General features: G+C 42.0%; 1 protein-coding gene across 4 annotated transcripts in view; it reads left to right on the top strand.

Moving 5' to 3' along the window:
- CMIP (c-Maf inducing protein) overlaps positions 1–17,221 on the top strand; it is a 559,349-nt gene that overhangs the window by 407,367 nt on the left and 134,761 nt on the right. For all 4 annotated transcript variants that reach the window (XM_086945892.1, XM_086945891.1, XM_086945890.1 and 1 more), the window contains 2 exons: positions 11,365–11,406; positions 14,641–14,703. In XM_086945892.1, coding sequence (XP_086802018.1) covers positions 11,365–11,406; positions 14,641–14,703 — 105 coding nt within the window. The remainder of the gene's footprint in view (positions 1–11,364; positions 11,407–14,640; positions 14,704–17,221) is intronic.

Raw genomic sequence — 17,221 nt, 5'->3', positions numbered from 1 at the left:
CATTCCTTTGCATTAGGATTTAGTATTATATCTAAGCTCGCCTGATATTTCCATCCTAAAACACTTGGTCCATATTCAGCAACATACATTCTTCCCTCTGCTACTCTCCCTTTAAACACAAATGTCACATCTCTACACCCCACCATAGGAATGCTTTTCTCAGTGAATCCTCTCGGATTTATGTCACTTTTCATTAGATCAACACCAATTTCCTTCTCAAATTTTTCCTTCCACATATCCAAATTAACGATAGTATACCACGATCCTGAATCAGCCACTGACATTACTTTTACCCCCGCCACTTCAATTTCACATTTTGGTTTACTTCTTCCATTACTCTTTACATCCAAAATAAAATCTCTTATCATAAAAATGTCATTGTTATCATCTGAATCTTCTTCTTTATCTTGTTTCCTCAAATCATCTTCTTCCTTTGTCACATATTTTATCCTTGTAGCTTTTTCTCTTCTATAACAAACTCTTGCATAGTGACCAATTAATCCACACACTGTACATTTTTGATCTCTCGCTCTACATGCTTTGCTGTTCGCTAAATGTGTATAACTTCCACATCTAAAACACGCTAAGTTAGTTGTGCTTTCTCTTCTGTATTCATTTTTTGTTCCTTGAAAATATTTCTTCTCCGTCTTTCTCTCGTTAAATTTATCTCTTCTCTGCACCAACGCTGCTTGCTCTTATAGTTTTTTCTCACAACACACACCTCTTCTTTATCTTTCCCTTTCTCATCATCCAGGGCTGCTTTTGCACATCTGACTGATACTTCAGCTTTTCTCACTACTGCTAGCACCCTGTTCAGTGTTCTATCTCCCATGGTCCATAATCTTTCTTGCACCCTTTTATTATTTGTGAGCATGATGATTTGATCCCTTATTAACTCCTCTTCTATCTGTCCAAATCTACATTTCTCCGCCATTCTTTTCAAAACACTTAAATAATCATCAATCTTCTCATCCTGTTCTTGTTTCCTCCTGAAAAACTTGTATCTGTCTGTGGGTTCACGTAGAGTTGCCCGTCCTCCGTCGCCAAATTGTAAGGTAAACACTTACTCCAGATTCATTTCTTATCTTCTTTATTGGCAACTCTGCTTATCATACATCACTGACGATGTCTACATGTCTTTGTTCCCTCATCAACTGTCCTTCCCTGGAACCCCACACACACATTCCTATTCTAAGAATCCATCCCACATTCTTAACTAAGAATACTACAACATAACTTTCTGAAATTTAATAGAGTAGTGTCCTGAAAATCAAAACAAAAATTAGATTTAGTACAGCACTTCCCATGCAATTACATATAAAGAATGTTGAGATTTAATGAACAACGTCCTTCAAATGTCATCAAAGACATTGAAATTAAGTACATCATTGTTCTACGGATTGCAAAGTGGGCACAGGGATTTAATTATTCAGTAATCGAAATAATACAGGCTTGCCTACTATTGATACCTCAGTAACCATCAGGGTTTGTAGAGGGTTCTCCAATTCCGTGTCTAGGCTTCCTATTAATCTCAAAGGAGATTGAAATTCAGCAGCTTTAGTGCCCTAGAAACCTTACCGGGGACACTCCCACAGAACTTAGAGGATTGTGGAAATGAATGTTCATACAAGCTGTTTTTGATGCCAAGATTTAAAACTTGAGTATCTCCCAGATCGACTTGAGGGTTCGAAGAATTGATACCTCAATATCTCCCATGGAATGAGATCTTATTTGTTTAAGGATTGTTCTCTAGCACCGCATTTTCACCTCTGTCACGTCTGGGCACTTTGCTGAAATGCTGCATACTAAACAGAGCTTCGGATGATCAATGTCGTGTTTCAAGGTATGCAGTAGTGTTGAGTTGAAAAGGATAAATCTGGAATGTTTTAGGAGAACGATAGGAGTGAAGAAGCTGGATAAAGGAAACCACTAAGATTGAGACAGGAGGGAGTGGGGAAAGAAATAACATGACGTTTGGAAAGTCAAAGACTTTAATCATCTACAGGGTTTTTTATAGCCACCATCAATATGCATGCATAGTATAAAAGTAGGTTTTGTATCAACTTCCTTTGGGTGGCTTTATTTGGCTGAGTTCTCAGGACTGTTTTGAAAGGGTTTTAAACCATTGGTTCTTTTATACCTAAGTTTATGTGCCATATTTTGTATTAATTTGAATTTTTGTTGGCTTCTTGTTTACGCCTGGTCGATCAGAGGGTCTTGGTCAGGCCACTTCTGAATAGTCCTTTAACTTTTGTGATGGAATTCTGTATTCATATGAATGGTGTAGGAACGTGGAATCTTACTGCATGGTTACCCCCACTTTTTGCCTGGTGTTTTGCTGGTTTTTGACTTATTTGGACTTGGATCCTGCTATTCAGGGCCCCAGTCTATCTGCTTTGTCTCTAAAATGGGTTCCATGTACATTAGGTACATACCAGATTGGTTACTGAGTTACCTTGTGAGCCCCTAGTATATGGTACCTTAGGTACCAAGGGCATAGGTACCCCAGAGGCCTACGAGGGGCTGAAGCATGTATTATGCCATCCCTGGGAAGCCTTCCAAAATGGCACCAGAGGTCTCCACTTGCAGCCTGGGTAAGGTGGTGTAAACACCCCTTACTTAGATATAGTATACCTATATCTACCTATACATATAAACACATACTAACTTATAAGTCACTTCTTTGGCAGGCCTTGACAATCCTGAAGGCAGAGTGCTTGGTTTTGTGTGAGAGGGTGCCCTAGCTTGAGCTGAGCCCCTCTGCAGCTTTCGAAAATCCTTCCTTACAGCTGTTCTATGATATAGCCATACCATATACTCTTATGTGCATTATAATCCTCGCGGTTAATGCTAACTTTGGTTTGGCTTTATCAAAACATGTCGTGTTTGGTGTCAAACACTTTGGAATATTACCCCCTGCCAATTCTGGTGGCGGGGGTAGCATTCCACCCTTCTAGCGGGAGAAGACATGTACACACTGGTACACCCGGTAAATGTTTAAAAGAACCTCAGCTTTAGAAAATGGATGCTGCTGCCACAGACACAAGTCTGACCTCCTGCTGCTGGACGAAACTCCGGCAAGGGAGGCCTGGACAATAGGTTTCCTGTCCAGGGAGGTGGCAGCACCTCCCCAGACAGGCTTTAGTGTATTTGGGCAGGGTGGGTTGCATTCAGTGAACACTTTTCAGGCACTGCCTTGGGCACACAAGGTGCTCCAAGCATTTCCCAGTTCAAACCGGTTGCTGCCCCAGCTCTAGCGTGAAACTGGACAAAGGGGAAGGGATGTAACCACCCCCTCCCCAGGTCCTCCCATAGGCGGGACCTTACAGTTAATCCAACCCCTAAACTTGGTATAAGTATAGAAACCCAGTCACCAGGACTTTAGATTACCCTGGACGAAACTCTGAAGACGAAATCTTGGACCTTCGACATTCCATATCGACTGGAAGACGGAAGAAATCTACCTTGAGGTCCAGGAGTGACCTCCCTGTTCAAACAGGCACCAAAGAGCATCTTGCTGGTCTGCATTTTTGAGGCTCCCACTGGATCCCGAAGAATCTGCGACACATGACACAGACTTCCAGACATCTCTGAGGCCGACACGAGATCCCAGCAAAGCTGAGACCCGCAGCCGACACGAGAGACGTGGGACTGGAACTCCTGGACATCCTGCAAGTTTGCAACTGCACCTACTTCTTAAAGTTTACCGAAGCTGTGCATTGGGCTATTTGTTGCCCTTGCCCTAGCACCTTTTGCGCCAAAGCTGAGAGGCCTACACAAGTGTTCCGTGGGTCCCCTTTCTTCACCGCAGCTTGAGGCTCCTTCGCGATCTCTAGTCCGTGGGCTAGTGGGTCACCACAGGGACAATCCTTTGTTTCTTGGGCTTTCCTGGTTGCTCCAGATATGCCCTGACTCCCCTCCAAAGGGTGAGTCTGTCAGACCTTGCTGTTCTGCATTAAAGCCACTCTTTGCATCTTGCGTGGGTTGCTGTTGCCAAGGCTTGTTGGGTCTAGTCCGGATACCGACGCTGCAGCACTCAACATCCTTCATGAGACAGCTCGAATCCAGCTCCTGGTCATCGTCGATGCCTCCTGGACCTCATGGCTGAAGAGTCCAGCTTCACCTACTTCACTTGAAAGCACCGACATCGGCTGGCATCTTCCTGTCGCCATCCTGATCACTGGCTAGTGACCCAGACTCTGTCCCCTCTGCTTTCAGGTTCTTCAGATCTCCGATCCACCCTTGTATCCACCCAGAAACCTTTCCTCTGGTCGCCTGCAGGACTTCTTCGCGGATCGCCATTGAAATAGACAACGAACCCCAACACCAAAAGACACCTATGCACCCGGCTTCCCTAGCTGAGGTAACACGAGTACTCCGGAGTTCCCGTGGGTCTTGACTCTCAAAGTGTCTAAGTCTGAAAGGGTTCCCTCGTAGTTCATCCCGAAGTGTCCTTAATCTTTAAAAACACAACTTGTATTTCCTCCATAGAAGTCAATAGGCGATCCACGGCTGTGTTGAGACACTGGAGGCGTCCTTGTGGGCCTCCTGCGTCCCTACTTGGGTAGTTCCTGGTTGCCCCAGCGGTTCTACAGGCCCTAGGCCTCACGTCTATCCCTCATGTGGTAATTATACCACTATTTTAGTATATGGTTTGTGAGGCTCCTAGGGCATAACTTCTACTGAGCTGTCTACTGTGTGCTATTTAAAGTTCTTGTATTGTACTTTGACCTCTAGCCTCATAAAGAGACTAGAGGGGTTGTGCTTAGAATAAATACATATATATTTGATATATACCTTGTGTGGTGTACTTTCATTTGATCATTCAAGACATTATAGACTGGTAAAAAATCTGCGTTACATTCCTTCAAGACTTAGCCTGAAGGCTGCTCTCCACAAACCTACCATTAATAGGGGTCATTTGGACTGGTGCAAGGTGCCCACTAGAATAGTGGACATCATATGCCAGGCCACCATCCCACAAATGGTGTACAAAATTCACAAACGAATGCTTGATACCGCTGCTTTGCAATATGGTGCATTCAGTGAAGGCTTCTTGAGAATCCTTGTTTTAAGGTATCAGGCTAACTGGTTTTGCATCCTTTAAATACTGAACCAGCTTTTCTGGGTGGAAGCTCCAAGTTGCTGTAATCCTGATGAATTACTCAGATCTCGGAAAGTGCTGAGATTTAATACCTCACTTAGATAGCACTGATTTGTAATACCGTATTATCCACAGTTCTCAGAGGACAATACGACTTAATATCTCCATTGCCACAATTTTCAGAGGGCACTGATATTTCATATCTCAGTATCTAGAAATGTCAGAGGGTACTGAAATTTATTATCTCACTATTATAGGGTACTGAGATTTCATACCTCAGTATACAGACTTGTGAGGGTGCTGATATTCAGTGTCTCTATATCCACAGATTTCGCGGAAGCTGACATTTATTATTATATCTATGATATTTGAGTGCACTGCAAAATAATACTTCAGTATCCCACATACCGCCACCGATGCTGAGATTTAATATTGAAATATCTTACATGCATTTAATGCCTCAATAGTCTATATCGAAGGAAAGACAGTTCAGTTACTCCTGGTGATACTTGAACCACCCTGTTGCAGAGCTTTGTACAGGACTCAAGATATTACAAGTTAAACAGTTAAGTTATGCTACTCTAGTCATAGGAGCCAATTCACGAACACATTTAGGAGTTTAAAAGTGTTTAAGTGGTACTATTAGAGACAAACTCTTTTACCTACTCTCACACGCCTTTGTCAATCTACTCCGAAATGTTCAACTCTCTAACTATTCCATTTTAGATTTTTTGTGGCTCATTCAAAAAGGTATGTGAGATATGTAAAAGAGTACTTTCGGAACACTGATTTCCATACTTTTCTGAATAGCCTTGCTGGAGTTATTTGGTCCCTTTTAAGCTGGATCAGTTGAGCATAGAAAGCTAGCTACTTCCTGCACTTTCCTTAGGTACTCCAGTTAATTCTTTTTTATCTCAGTTATTAAACAAGGAAAAACACCTACTGTCCGTGGTCTGTCTGTCTTGGCTTATAGAGGTATTGGTTCAGTTTTCAATGTCAATATGCAGGTATGTTCTCTTCTTGCTGTATTCCCCTAGGCCAAAACATACAAATAAACCTGATCTAACATTTTACGGTCATATATTATCTTGAGAAGGAATGAGACGCCACCTACTGAAAGTGTTCAATTTTAGGAATCGCTAGCGATTGTTCTTTTTATATCAAAGACCAGGCCACCATGAGTACACAACTTAGGGAGCTAACAAAAAAAGGACGAGGGTTTAATTGGATTAGTGACTGTGAACATGCATTTAGAAAAATAAAAGAAGATATATCGTCTGCAGCCAAGGTAAAGTACTTTGATCCAGAACTATGCCTGGAACTAGTAGTGGATTTAGTCCTGTGGGACTTGGTGCAATTCTAGTGCAGCACAAACCTGACAGAATGACTCCTCGGCATGTCATCTCGCATGCCAGTAAATGTTTATTTGCCATTGGTAGAAGATGCTCACAACCAGAAATAAAAGTTTAGCTGTGGTATGGGAAGAGTACAATGATTTTTTGTATGGCAAGCCATTTATCATAATAATGGATCATCAGACTTTGAATTCTAAAAATAAATAAAAATGCCCCCATAGATCGAGAGATGGAGAATGAGATTATTGAATTATACCTTTAAAATCTTTCATAAAATAGGAAAAGAATATAATCCTGCAGGTTATCTATATAAGCAGCCATCGAAAAATGAGACGAAACAACAGTCGGAAGCTGAAGAATACATATGCTTTATAATGAGATCATCAGTGCCGGGAATTGCTTAGGAGAAAGAACTAATTGATACGTTGCAAAAAGTTGAAAACAATTGAAGAGATAAAGAAAAATATATTTTAAAACAACTGGAGGTTGATAAATAGTGCAACTCATTTTCAGTAGAACGTAAAACAAAGTGACATTCTGGCCTTTAAAATATACATTCTGGGGGAGGAGCTACGCTAGCAACTAAGATGGCCGCGTAGGCTCCCGGCTCCGCCGACCTCTGCCTCCCGCCGGAATATCCTGTTATTTATCCTGTCTTTGCGCCCAGCCGCAATGTGTATGAACCTGCCGTGAGATTCATGGTGCTATCCCGAGATCTCTACTTGCTCGGCTGACGAAGATATGTCGAGTGGAAGTTTGCGGCCTAGATCTGCCCGGAAGCCGGGGTCTCAAGTGCTGGCCCATCCGGGTTTCAGTTGAACAACATCGGCTGTGGTGGTGTGATTAAGTCTTGTCTACCGGAGTGGAAAAAGGAAATTTCTCTTTCGCTTTTTCAGATGCATGCAGATGACGGTTGGCTGCCTTGGTGAGGGTCGGAGGAGGGGTGACAGCCCAACGCTAACAGTTGTGGATGGCCTGCTGGTGTTCGCTGGGTTTGGTTATCCGACTGCGGTGGCAGCCCCAGGATATCATCGAAACAATATATAAGTCTCCCTCTGCAGTCGACCGTTTCCTATTTGTCTGTTCCCCTCTGAGAGATCGAGCCGCTGGGGGAAGCAATCATGATCGTTACCGATCCAAGAGTGGTTGAACAGACTGTGAGTGAACCGTCGCTGCAAACTGTGTTGGCGGCCATTGGGTCACTTCATGTGTACATTGAAGACCGCATTCAGATGACGATGGAGCGCTTGGTCGAGATGTTACGAATCGGACCGGACCCTACTCCATTACAAGAAACAGTGACAACAGAGACCCCCAATATGGCCACTCTGATGAAGGAAGTAGACCCCTCATTGTGTGAGGTATCGGAGCCTTTGACCAGTGTTTTGAAAGATGAACACAAGTTCCATGCCACCAATGGATTGTTAAGCATACGATCGTCGCCGAATATGGAAGGACTAATTGATGTTCCCACCCCAGAATCTTCTGATGAGAATTGTTTTTGGAATGACACTGCTTCACTTCCCTATGTATCGGAGCTGCGAAGATGGCGGGCTAATCAACGCTGAGAGTTCACAACGGGGAAATATCCTGACGTTGATCCTTAACCTCTAGTATCTGGTTGCCATGACTCTCCTGCAGCTTTGATTTTATGGGTGGGAAGGTTTTGAGTGTCCGCAACTAAACGTTAACCGGTTATACTGATGTAATTTTATTTTGTGCTTAATAGTGCGAGCCTCTTGTATATCCTTGCTGTTTCACGACTATCCTGTTTTTATGTACCAACTCACCCTGTCATTATTGGATGTATGTATGGCACCAGATATGTCTGTTCATTTTTTTTTATTTTTGCTTTAAACAATAAAAAGACTTATAAAAAAATATATATACATTCTGAATTATCTGTGGCCTCATCACATGTACTTATAAGAGGAAATACATTAGTTATTCCTTTGAGCTTACAAACACATGTAATTAATGTGGCTCATGAAAGTCACAGAGGTGTCTCAACAACAAAAAATGCCTTGCGTGAGAAAATGTGGCTTCCAAGATTAGACAGTCAGGAAGAGGAAATTGTTCAAACATCAATTATGTCAGTGCACGGCCAAATAAAGAATGATGGAAGAATTGCACATGTCTAAATTACCAGATGCAGTATGGTCTAATGTAGCAGCAGATTTTTATGGGTTGTTAGGCTCTGGGCATTATCTATTAGCAATAATTGATGAATATTCTTGATATACCATTGTAAAGTAGTATTGTCGACTTAAAAATCAGCTGTGCTTCCTATTCTTGATTATACTTTTTCTACTCAGGGAATACCATGAGTGTTAAACATAATGGGCCACCTTTCAGTGGAAATGAGTTTGACCAGTTCATGGCCTATTTAGGAATAACTCATAGAAGAGTAACACCAAAGTCGCCCTAAAGCAAAAGGAATGGTAGAAAAGCTAATGGAAAAAGGCTTTGCAAAGATTACCAAGGCTACGCAAAGAGCAAAACTTTGTCAGATCTCTGTAAATCAATCACTATGTCAAGTTTTGCGCAATTATCAAAATACTCCTCGTGGATCTACAGGAAAATGTCCAATTGAGTTGATGTCAGGTCAGTCTAGACAAACTTGTTTCACACACAAGTACAACTAGAATATTTCAAGGGCGGTCCCTCCTCAAACCTCTGGGGTATCCAATCCAAAGATATTGGCGTAGACGCCTCACTCGCCTATCGTGACATGCTTCATCATCTGTGCCTAGCCACACCCTGGGAGGATGGTACCACCAGATAGACACAGATATAAATGGGAGTTCTTAGATTGAATAACTGGATACTCAGGGATCCAGATGGGGGTTAATAGTCAAAAGCACCTACAGGTATACCCAAAGTATCCTTTATTCCTAGGGCACCTGGGGTACAGATAGAAGCATATATTGAGCTTTGTTTTGAATAACTGCTCAAATAACCTAAAATAATCGTGCCAATATGTTTCGGCCTGCGCTATGAGCCCATTCAGGTTTGGGGCCTTTGTCAGGGTGAAATTAATGTATCCCTGTCTTTCTATACATGCATACCATGCACACTCCTGAGGCTTAAGGCTCTCGCCTGTCTTCAGTATATTTCTTGAGGAATCTCCGTAAGACATCATGTTATTAAGTGAGGTTTAACGGAGAACTCGTTTGCCTCATCTCCTAACTTGTCCGCCAAAAGACCATGATGAAATTATGAAAAGGGAGAAAGAAGGTAAATAAATAATGCACTATTATGCAGATTTCAAGACAAGCATTTGCAATGAAATAGGTCTCGCATTCACGCAAGTTTTACCTATTGACATTGCAAATAACAATGCCTTTTTTATTTTTTATTTTTTAAACATAAATAAAAGGCATTGTTGTTTACAATGCCAATAGCTTAAATTTGAGTTAAATTTTATATAGCATACACTTTTAATAGAAACAGTGCTGCAGCGAGCAGGTTCTGGCAATTAGTCCAAGTTATGTCGCTATTACGGCTAGCCGGATCGTACTGAATTGACGTCCCGTGGTGAAAACCTCAAACAAATTCGAACGCTTTGGAATAGCGACATAACTTGGACTAATTGCCAGAACCTGCTCGCTGCAGCACTGTTTCTATTAAAAGTGTATGCTATATAAAATTTAACTCATTGCCCGCCATAAATGAAGGTGCGGTTTGCCGTCATAAACTTCAAACTGACGTGATTCTGATTCAAAAAAGGGTCATCAATTGTATATATCATTGTTTCGTCCTGATGATGGTCTTGGGAAACATCGAGAAAAGACCGAAACGTCGACTTGCTTAGTCCAATTCTGCATATTTTTGTTTCATATCAATTCTTGATTTTTTCTGATTGATAGTTGAAATCAATTTAATACTGTGTCCCAGCAGTCTGGACTGTACTTTTGGATATGTTATAGGGAAAGCAATCAACACCTTAAATATCCAAATTATATCTATGTATGTACCCTGTCCTATATCAATGTTCATTTTTTGTATAGAAATTTGTATTCTCTTGCCTTGAATTTAATAATAACTTCTAGACAAACAAAAATCCTGGTTTCATGTTTTATTAATCATTCATTTGTATATATGATGTTAGTGTGGTAACATCTTGTGTTTCTTATCCTAGGAACCTTTCCTCCTTTTTAAATTTAACTGAACAGCTGCTGATTGATTTCAGGCTTAGGTACTTTGATTGCGCCTAAATAAGTCCTAATAGCGCTGAAAATTTACATAAATAAAACCCCTTGCTGGACATCCTATATTTCTATTAAGTGCAAGCGCGTCATGGGGTGCTTGGAAACAAACAGTATTTGCAATTCAGTAGGTCTCACAATTGTGAGAATTTAAGCTATTGACATTTACAGTCCAATAGCTCAAAGTTTCGTAAATGCGAGAACTATTGCATTGCAAATGCTTGCACTGTATGAGGATAACTTCTGTTTAGAGAACAGGGTGAACCTTGGGTTGGAGAAGAAATGTCTCATATATTGTAATGAGGAAGAATGTTATTTGCCGGAAAGTTTCTTCACCCGAAAGTTCCTCAATAGGTTATTTGCATAACGCTCTAGGTCATGCTGAAAGAGGGTCACCAGGAGGTTATTCCTGCAGTACACATCCTTGGGTGTCCTTTAGGTTCCATCACTCAAAGCAGCATTGATAACTGGCCACTATTGTGAGAAGTTGGGGGACGAGACCAGTGCAAGTTTACGTCCATGCCCCATTCAGTACAGTGATGGTCAGTGGCACAAGTCGCCATGCACATTGCAACACGAGTGTAAGTAACCATGCCCGCTCGTCAGTTACCTTGCAATGTACTGTCTTTTTAAACTATTGATGCTCATAGTGTCCAATCTTAAATGTAACCTTTGATGTACTGTCCTTTTGTTGTAGAACACGAACCTGACCACCCAGGAACATGAAAACATTATTGTGGTGAGTAGACATCTGCATATGGGCTGCGCACTTTCAATGCTGAGCGCTATTCCTCTTTGACGCTATTCTATGAACTTTTGTAACTTTTGTTTCTAAAATGTTAAATAATACAAAACACATAAAATATCTTTAACTGCTGACTCTAAATATATGCACTATGTTCTAATGACGGAAAACAGCCCTTTTGGTTATAGTTTATCGAGCCTGGTGTTCGGTGCCAGCTCGAAGAGAGCCTGGCATTTCAGTACTCGCCTAGAGGAGCAGGTCCTGTGCACTCCTTGAAGGAAAGTCTGATATTGTAGATCATACCCTGAAAGATCTAGATACATTTAACCATCAATAGTTCGTGTGAGAAGGAATCCTCAAACCTCTACCCAGATTTGTCCAGGATGTGACTTTTCTCCACAGAGGTGACTGTGCTACATACTGCGCGCAGCCATATGTGACCGACCCTCAGGCCTTCAGTATAGTCTTTTCACAGATGGTCTTCCCATCACTGCACATGGCTGCCTGGCCTAGGTACTTCCTTCGCTGGGTACAGCTGTCTTCAGAGGGTATGGCGAACTTACCCAAAAAACTGCTATGCTTGTTACAAACCGTGCCTACTTATTCACAGACTGACCCTCATAAACTCCTTAAAATAGTGCCTAGTTCATGTTTCTCGTAATCAGACATACGCGTATGGAGATTATTTAGAAACATTTCCATGGATGTATCTTACAAACTATGCTCATGCTTGTTAGTTATGCGAGGAAAAACAGTGCCCCATCCACTGGCGTTTATCACTAGTGCCCCTTCAAAGGTTCTTCTCATATTCTGGGGCCTAAACTTGGGAATTTCATAAAACCCATGCCTATGCTCAGGCGTTGATCACCAGCAGTGCCCCGTGCATTGTTTCTCCTTGCAAAGCGTGCACCATGCACGGATTGGAATGAATAATAATGAACCATGCACAAGTGTTGGTTACTAACAGTGTGACACGTGTGGGTGCTGCCTGCAACCCTTTGTCCTAAGCTTGTTAGGTTATTACAAAACTGAGCCTTGATGAAGGTTCTTACAAACTGTCTCGTTGACATGAATAGCTTAGAAACAACCTCACAGTGAGAGCCCACACATATGTTGAGCGCTAACTTATATGTTCATAATATGGTGTATCTTAATGTGTTGGATAAAAGCCATTACAGGATGTACTATGACTGTTGGATGAGCAACCGGTCTGCATTCACTGAGATCATGTAATCAGGCCTTATGCCTTTTGCCCAGAATCCGTCTTGTGCCCATGGGAGGTTACTCCTTCACATATCTGGGTCCAAAACTGTGAAACACCCTCCAAGAATCCTCAAGACATTTCACTTCTCTGCTGGTATTTCCCAAGAAACTGAAGACCTGGTTATTCTACTGCCTTAGCTAGACGTTCTACCTATGCTTAGGGCCAGGAAACCCGTCTTGGGTAGCCGTGTGCTTTATAAGTTGAAAAAATAATAATAATGGTTCTTTGTGCCTTAGTAACAAAATCCAATCATTTGTTTCTCAAATATTGGCATTCCCTCATCATTTTTCTATTTAGCTTCTAGTTATTCAAAGCATATCTGTTGTTGCTTGAAAATGTCCTCTCCCTGGCTTCAAAAGGTTTTCAAGCAGCTCAGTCTAAGCACCATTGCGCCGAAATGATTCTCTAGTTTTGTTAAACCTAGGAGCCAGGCAGATGGGGTAAGCTACAACTACTTCAGATACCCAGGATTAGGAGATCTAGGCATGGAGGACGAGCCCTCTCCTACAAGGGCCCTATCCTCTGGAATTCTTTGTCCCCATTCTGAAACAAACCACTAATTATTCATCCGCCAGGAAATCATTAAAAACGTACTTATTCTCGACTTCCTAAAAACTATAAATTATCAATCATCCTATAGACCATGGACCAACTCTTAACTAAAAGCGCTAGCGCGGAGATACCCCTTCGGGGGTCGAGTCCTGCGCTATATAAGAATATAAATAAATAAATCAATAAATAAATAAGCCCTGAAGCCCCAAATACAGAGGTTGTGTTACCCGAGACCTCAATTTGAAGTTGCATTCAGTTTGCTATTTTTAGGGTGCTTTGTTATCCAGTTTTTTCACCATTACTTTTGGTAGCAGGGGCAGTATGGGTTGTACCCTTTGTTGGCTTGTAATCCCTCACTACCACAGTTGGCATTGCATGGTGTTAGCTCCTGCTGATGGAGAGTGCTTGGAAAAGTGTCTAAATCTGCAGAGAAACAGCGCCCACTGTGATAGAACTGTTCAAGAAACATCTCAAACGTACTTGAAAATTGCAAAAACAATTAAATACACCCTATGCCCAATCGGCTGGTGTTCTTTTATAATACTATTCTGTTCCTCCTTGGCCGTCTGAGTAGCGTCTGGAGCACCCAAATCATAGGACCACAGCTAGAAAACTAGAGTAGAAGAACACTTTTTTTGAGTTTGTCTAACTCCTAAAACCTCAAACTGTGTGGTCCAGGCGCTGATGTGCACCACTAGGTGTGGTCCCGGCGCTGATGTGCACCACTAGCAAACTGCCTAATGTGTTGCCCAGTTTTTGTGTGTCCGTTTTCTTCGTAAAGTCATAAAACCTAAAGTTGGACAATGCCTGTGTGTGTCCGAAAAATGTAAAAAATGTCATGCGGTGGAGGTCAGCCACAATTTTATTCACCTGTATGTGGCCCTATTGAACAGTTAGACCCTATGACAAAAATCTGATGTGAAACCGGGGAGCATCTGTCACCTGCTCATTCAAGAGGCTCTGAGTGGCCTCTGGCAGTTTTTGGTCCTCCAGACTATAAGCATTCAGATGGTCAAGCTAGAAGATACACACCTTCTACAGAAATCTAAGTAATATACTCTATATTAGTATATGAAGAGACTCAAGTAAATGTCCTGGACTATATATTATGGTGTTTATGCTATTTTCTTGTGAGTGTCGGATATTTGTAAGTTTCGAGGGTAAAAACGAATGTACCTTTTTTTCCTTGCATAAGTGTCGCTGCATACGAAACAACCCGTGTTTTCCAGATATGCCATGGCCACGCACCAGTGGAAAACATTACACATTCACATCTGTAGCTCCTAACACAAGCCTAATTTCCCCTCCTTGAGTGGGTTTATTCAGACAGTGCCAAGTAGTTGCCTATTCAAAATGTTGCCACATTTTCATGCTGCATTCTCACTAACACAAACGTTTTGTATGTATTTAAGGCAATCGCACCCCTGCTGGAAAATAACCATCCACCTCCCGACCTCTGTGAATTCTTCTGCAAGGTATGGCTTGTCGTTTTTTTGGTTAAATGTATTCAGAGTTCTTCTATAGCAGACATATTCAGCCCTACATCTGCATGAGTCAGGGCTGGATTATTTGATGAAAATAGTAAGTTTGATGATGTGTCGAAATATAGATATGCATAGGTTGACTACTCTTTGTGCGGGGCTGATTCTGAGATTAGTTTTAGTGAGAGAGGGGAGTGGATGATTTGTTGTATGAATAGATTTTGAAAAGGTGCGTCTTTAGTGGATCAAGAATTAGGTTCAGAACCGTGTATTCGGAATAGTACGCGGACGCAAAGGCACATGGTGCTTCCTATAACTACATCCCCTCCTTTCATTGAACCACCTGAAATCTTATTCAACAATGACTGTTCAAAAGGCGAAGCGTAGTGGCAGGTCCCTAGGAATACAGGGAACCAACCTTTGGAATGAACTGAATCCTAGCTTGAGGGAAGACCCTAACCTTTCCAGATCCAAGAATCCGCTAAAAAACAAGTTATGCCGACTGATGGGCTTTCTTTATATAGTGCAGTCTACCTAATACTGGCCTGATAGTGCTTTCACCTGCAACTGTGAGTTTGCCCATGGAGGTGCTTGCTTTCCAGGAGAAGCAGAGTACTGTAGGCATGGGAAGGTTGTGATACACTTGAAATGTGGAGCCTTCCTGTCAAGTGGGTCCGCTGATTGTATTGATTTGTTATTATTATTATTATTATTAAAAGGTTCTTTTATAGCGCATGGCCACTCGGGAGCATCCCAGCGCTTAATTTGTCTGCATTATATTTTCCTGTCTTCTGTTCCAAAGTGTAGGGAGTAGCCGGAGGAGTGGATCCAGTGGAGTAGAGATCCTTGCATATCCGAAAACAACTAGAAAGATCATCCTTAATTTACGGCATGTAGGATTTTTTGATCGGAATGTACCTTGCGGGCTCCATTTCACGTCGTTGAAGCCAGTTTGCAGATAGGGTCTTCTATGTTCGTATGAGTTGTTGACGTTCATAAAATGGCCCGTAAAATCTGCCGATCTTTCAAAATGCATGTCAAAGTCCATCGGGCTCTGCACCGGGAGCCGCGGGCAGAGCAAGATCAAAATTCCTCAGATACATTTATTCATAGTGTTTAACAACATCTACATCTTTTTGTGCATTCACTCCTTATCTGCAATTATTAAGGTTTCCATGAAAGTAGTTGAGCATGACAGTTCTGTGCAGACATCGGAGGAATGATTGTGTTACAATTATCCAGTATTTGGGTGTCTTTCATAGATTCACATGCCTGAATCATTCCCCGTCGTCGAGACGGGAGCCTCCGGTATATAAAAAAGTAATGTCCTATAGACATACATAGAGAAAAATAGGCCTAAGGATCCCACCTTAGTGGCCTATCCACGTCCTTTTGTAAAATGGACCAAACTGGAGTAGTACAATTTTCGATGTAGACTCAAACAGTGTGTCGGGCTTCAGATACCTAGGCTACTTACAGGCTTAACAATGTCTTGAGATTTTTAGACTCAGCCTCCGTCTACAGACATGACTTGCAGGGTGTCATAAAGCAACTAGATGTGATTAACGTCTCCATGATTTCGAATTCACAGTCCTAAATCCAAGGCTTCACCAATGGAGGAACAGTGATTCCGTCTTGACACTTGAAGAGGTTAATGGCCCTTCTGATGGGAGCAGGTTAAGACTAAACACAGCTTCCACATAAACCAGATGCATTGGAGCACATTTACAAAGGAGATGAAAACAATGCAGTATGTTTCAAGTGTGGTTTGAACCTTGCCTTTAATGGTGGGTGAATCGGTTTGGGTCTGATGGGAACCAATTCACTAGGACCGCCCATCTGAAATGTCTCCTTGTGGTCTATGAATGAGTGAAATGTGCCACAAACCAGAGGGTTCTTTTTGTGCTCCTTCACAACGATGGACTGCAGTTCAAAAAATGGTATTTGGTAAAAGTTTCCTTGTGTGAAAGGTCAAGGACTGCGTGGTTAGATGAAGCTCCAGTTCTGATTGATGGCTCCAATGCTGCGTCATCCCCCCATGGAACACGTTTGATAAAGAGCCACCTCTCTCCAAGGGTGGCTCTTGAAGGTAATGGACTTTGGAGAGTACCCTGGTGATTAGATCCCCCAACTACATGTGGCTTTGAATAACCTTGAGCACCCTGAGGCTTCTATTCTATGATGTACTCTTTTCAGATATGTTGAATGCTCCTTCCCCACTCTATGGCCTCATGCTTAGTGGTGACAGGAGGAAGGGTACCACCTCCTCAAGGCCCAGGTGTCTGGCACTTGCAAGCAGACAATGCCTTAAACGTGGTGACCTGGTCTGTGTAAGCCCCATTCTGAAATTCTTGTATGGAGTACTAAAAGACTTCTTCTGAATTTGTTCGTCTTCCCCTTCCTCCCATGCCCGGCATTGATGACGATAATTTACTTAAAAAGGAATCTAATAGCCTTACGTGCAGTGGTCAAACAGTGATCCTGTCTTCCTTCACTGTCACTGCCTTAGTAG

This window comes from Lissotriton vulgaris, chromosome 12 (assembly GCF_964263255.1).
Source record: "Lissotriton vulgaris chromosome 12, aLisVul1.2, whole genome shotgun sequence".
NCBI classification, from domain to species: Eukaryota; Metazoa; Chordata; class Amphibia; order Caudata; family Salamandridae; genus Lissotriton; species Lissotriton vulgaris.
The sequence above is the reverse complement of the archived record's forward strand: the minus strand, read 5'-3'. Positions and strand labels throughout refer to the sequence as shown.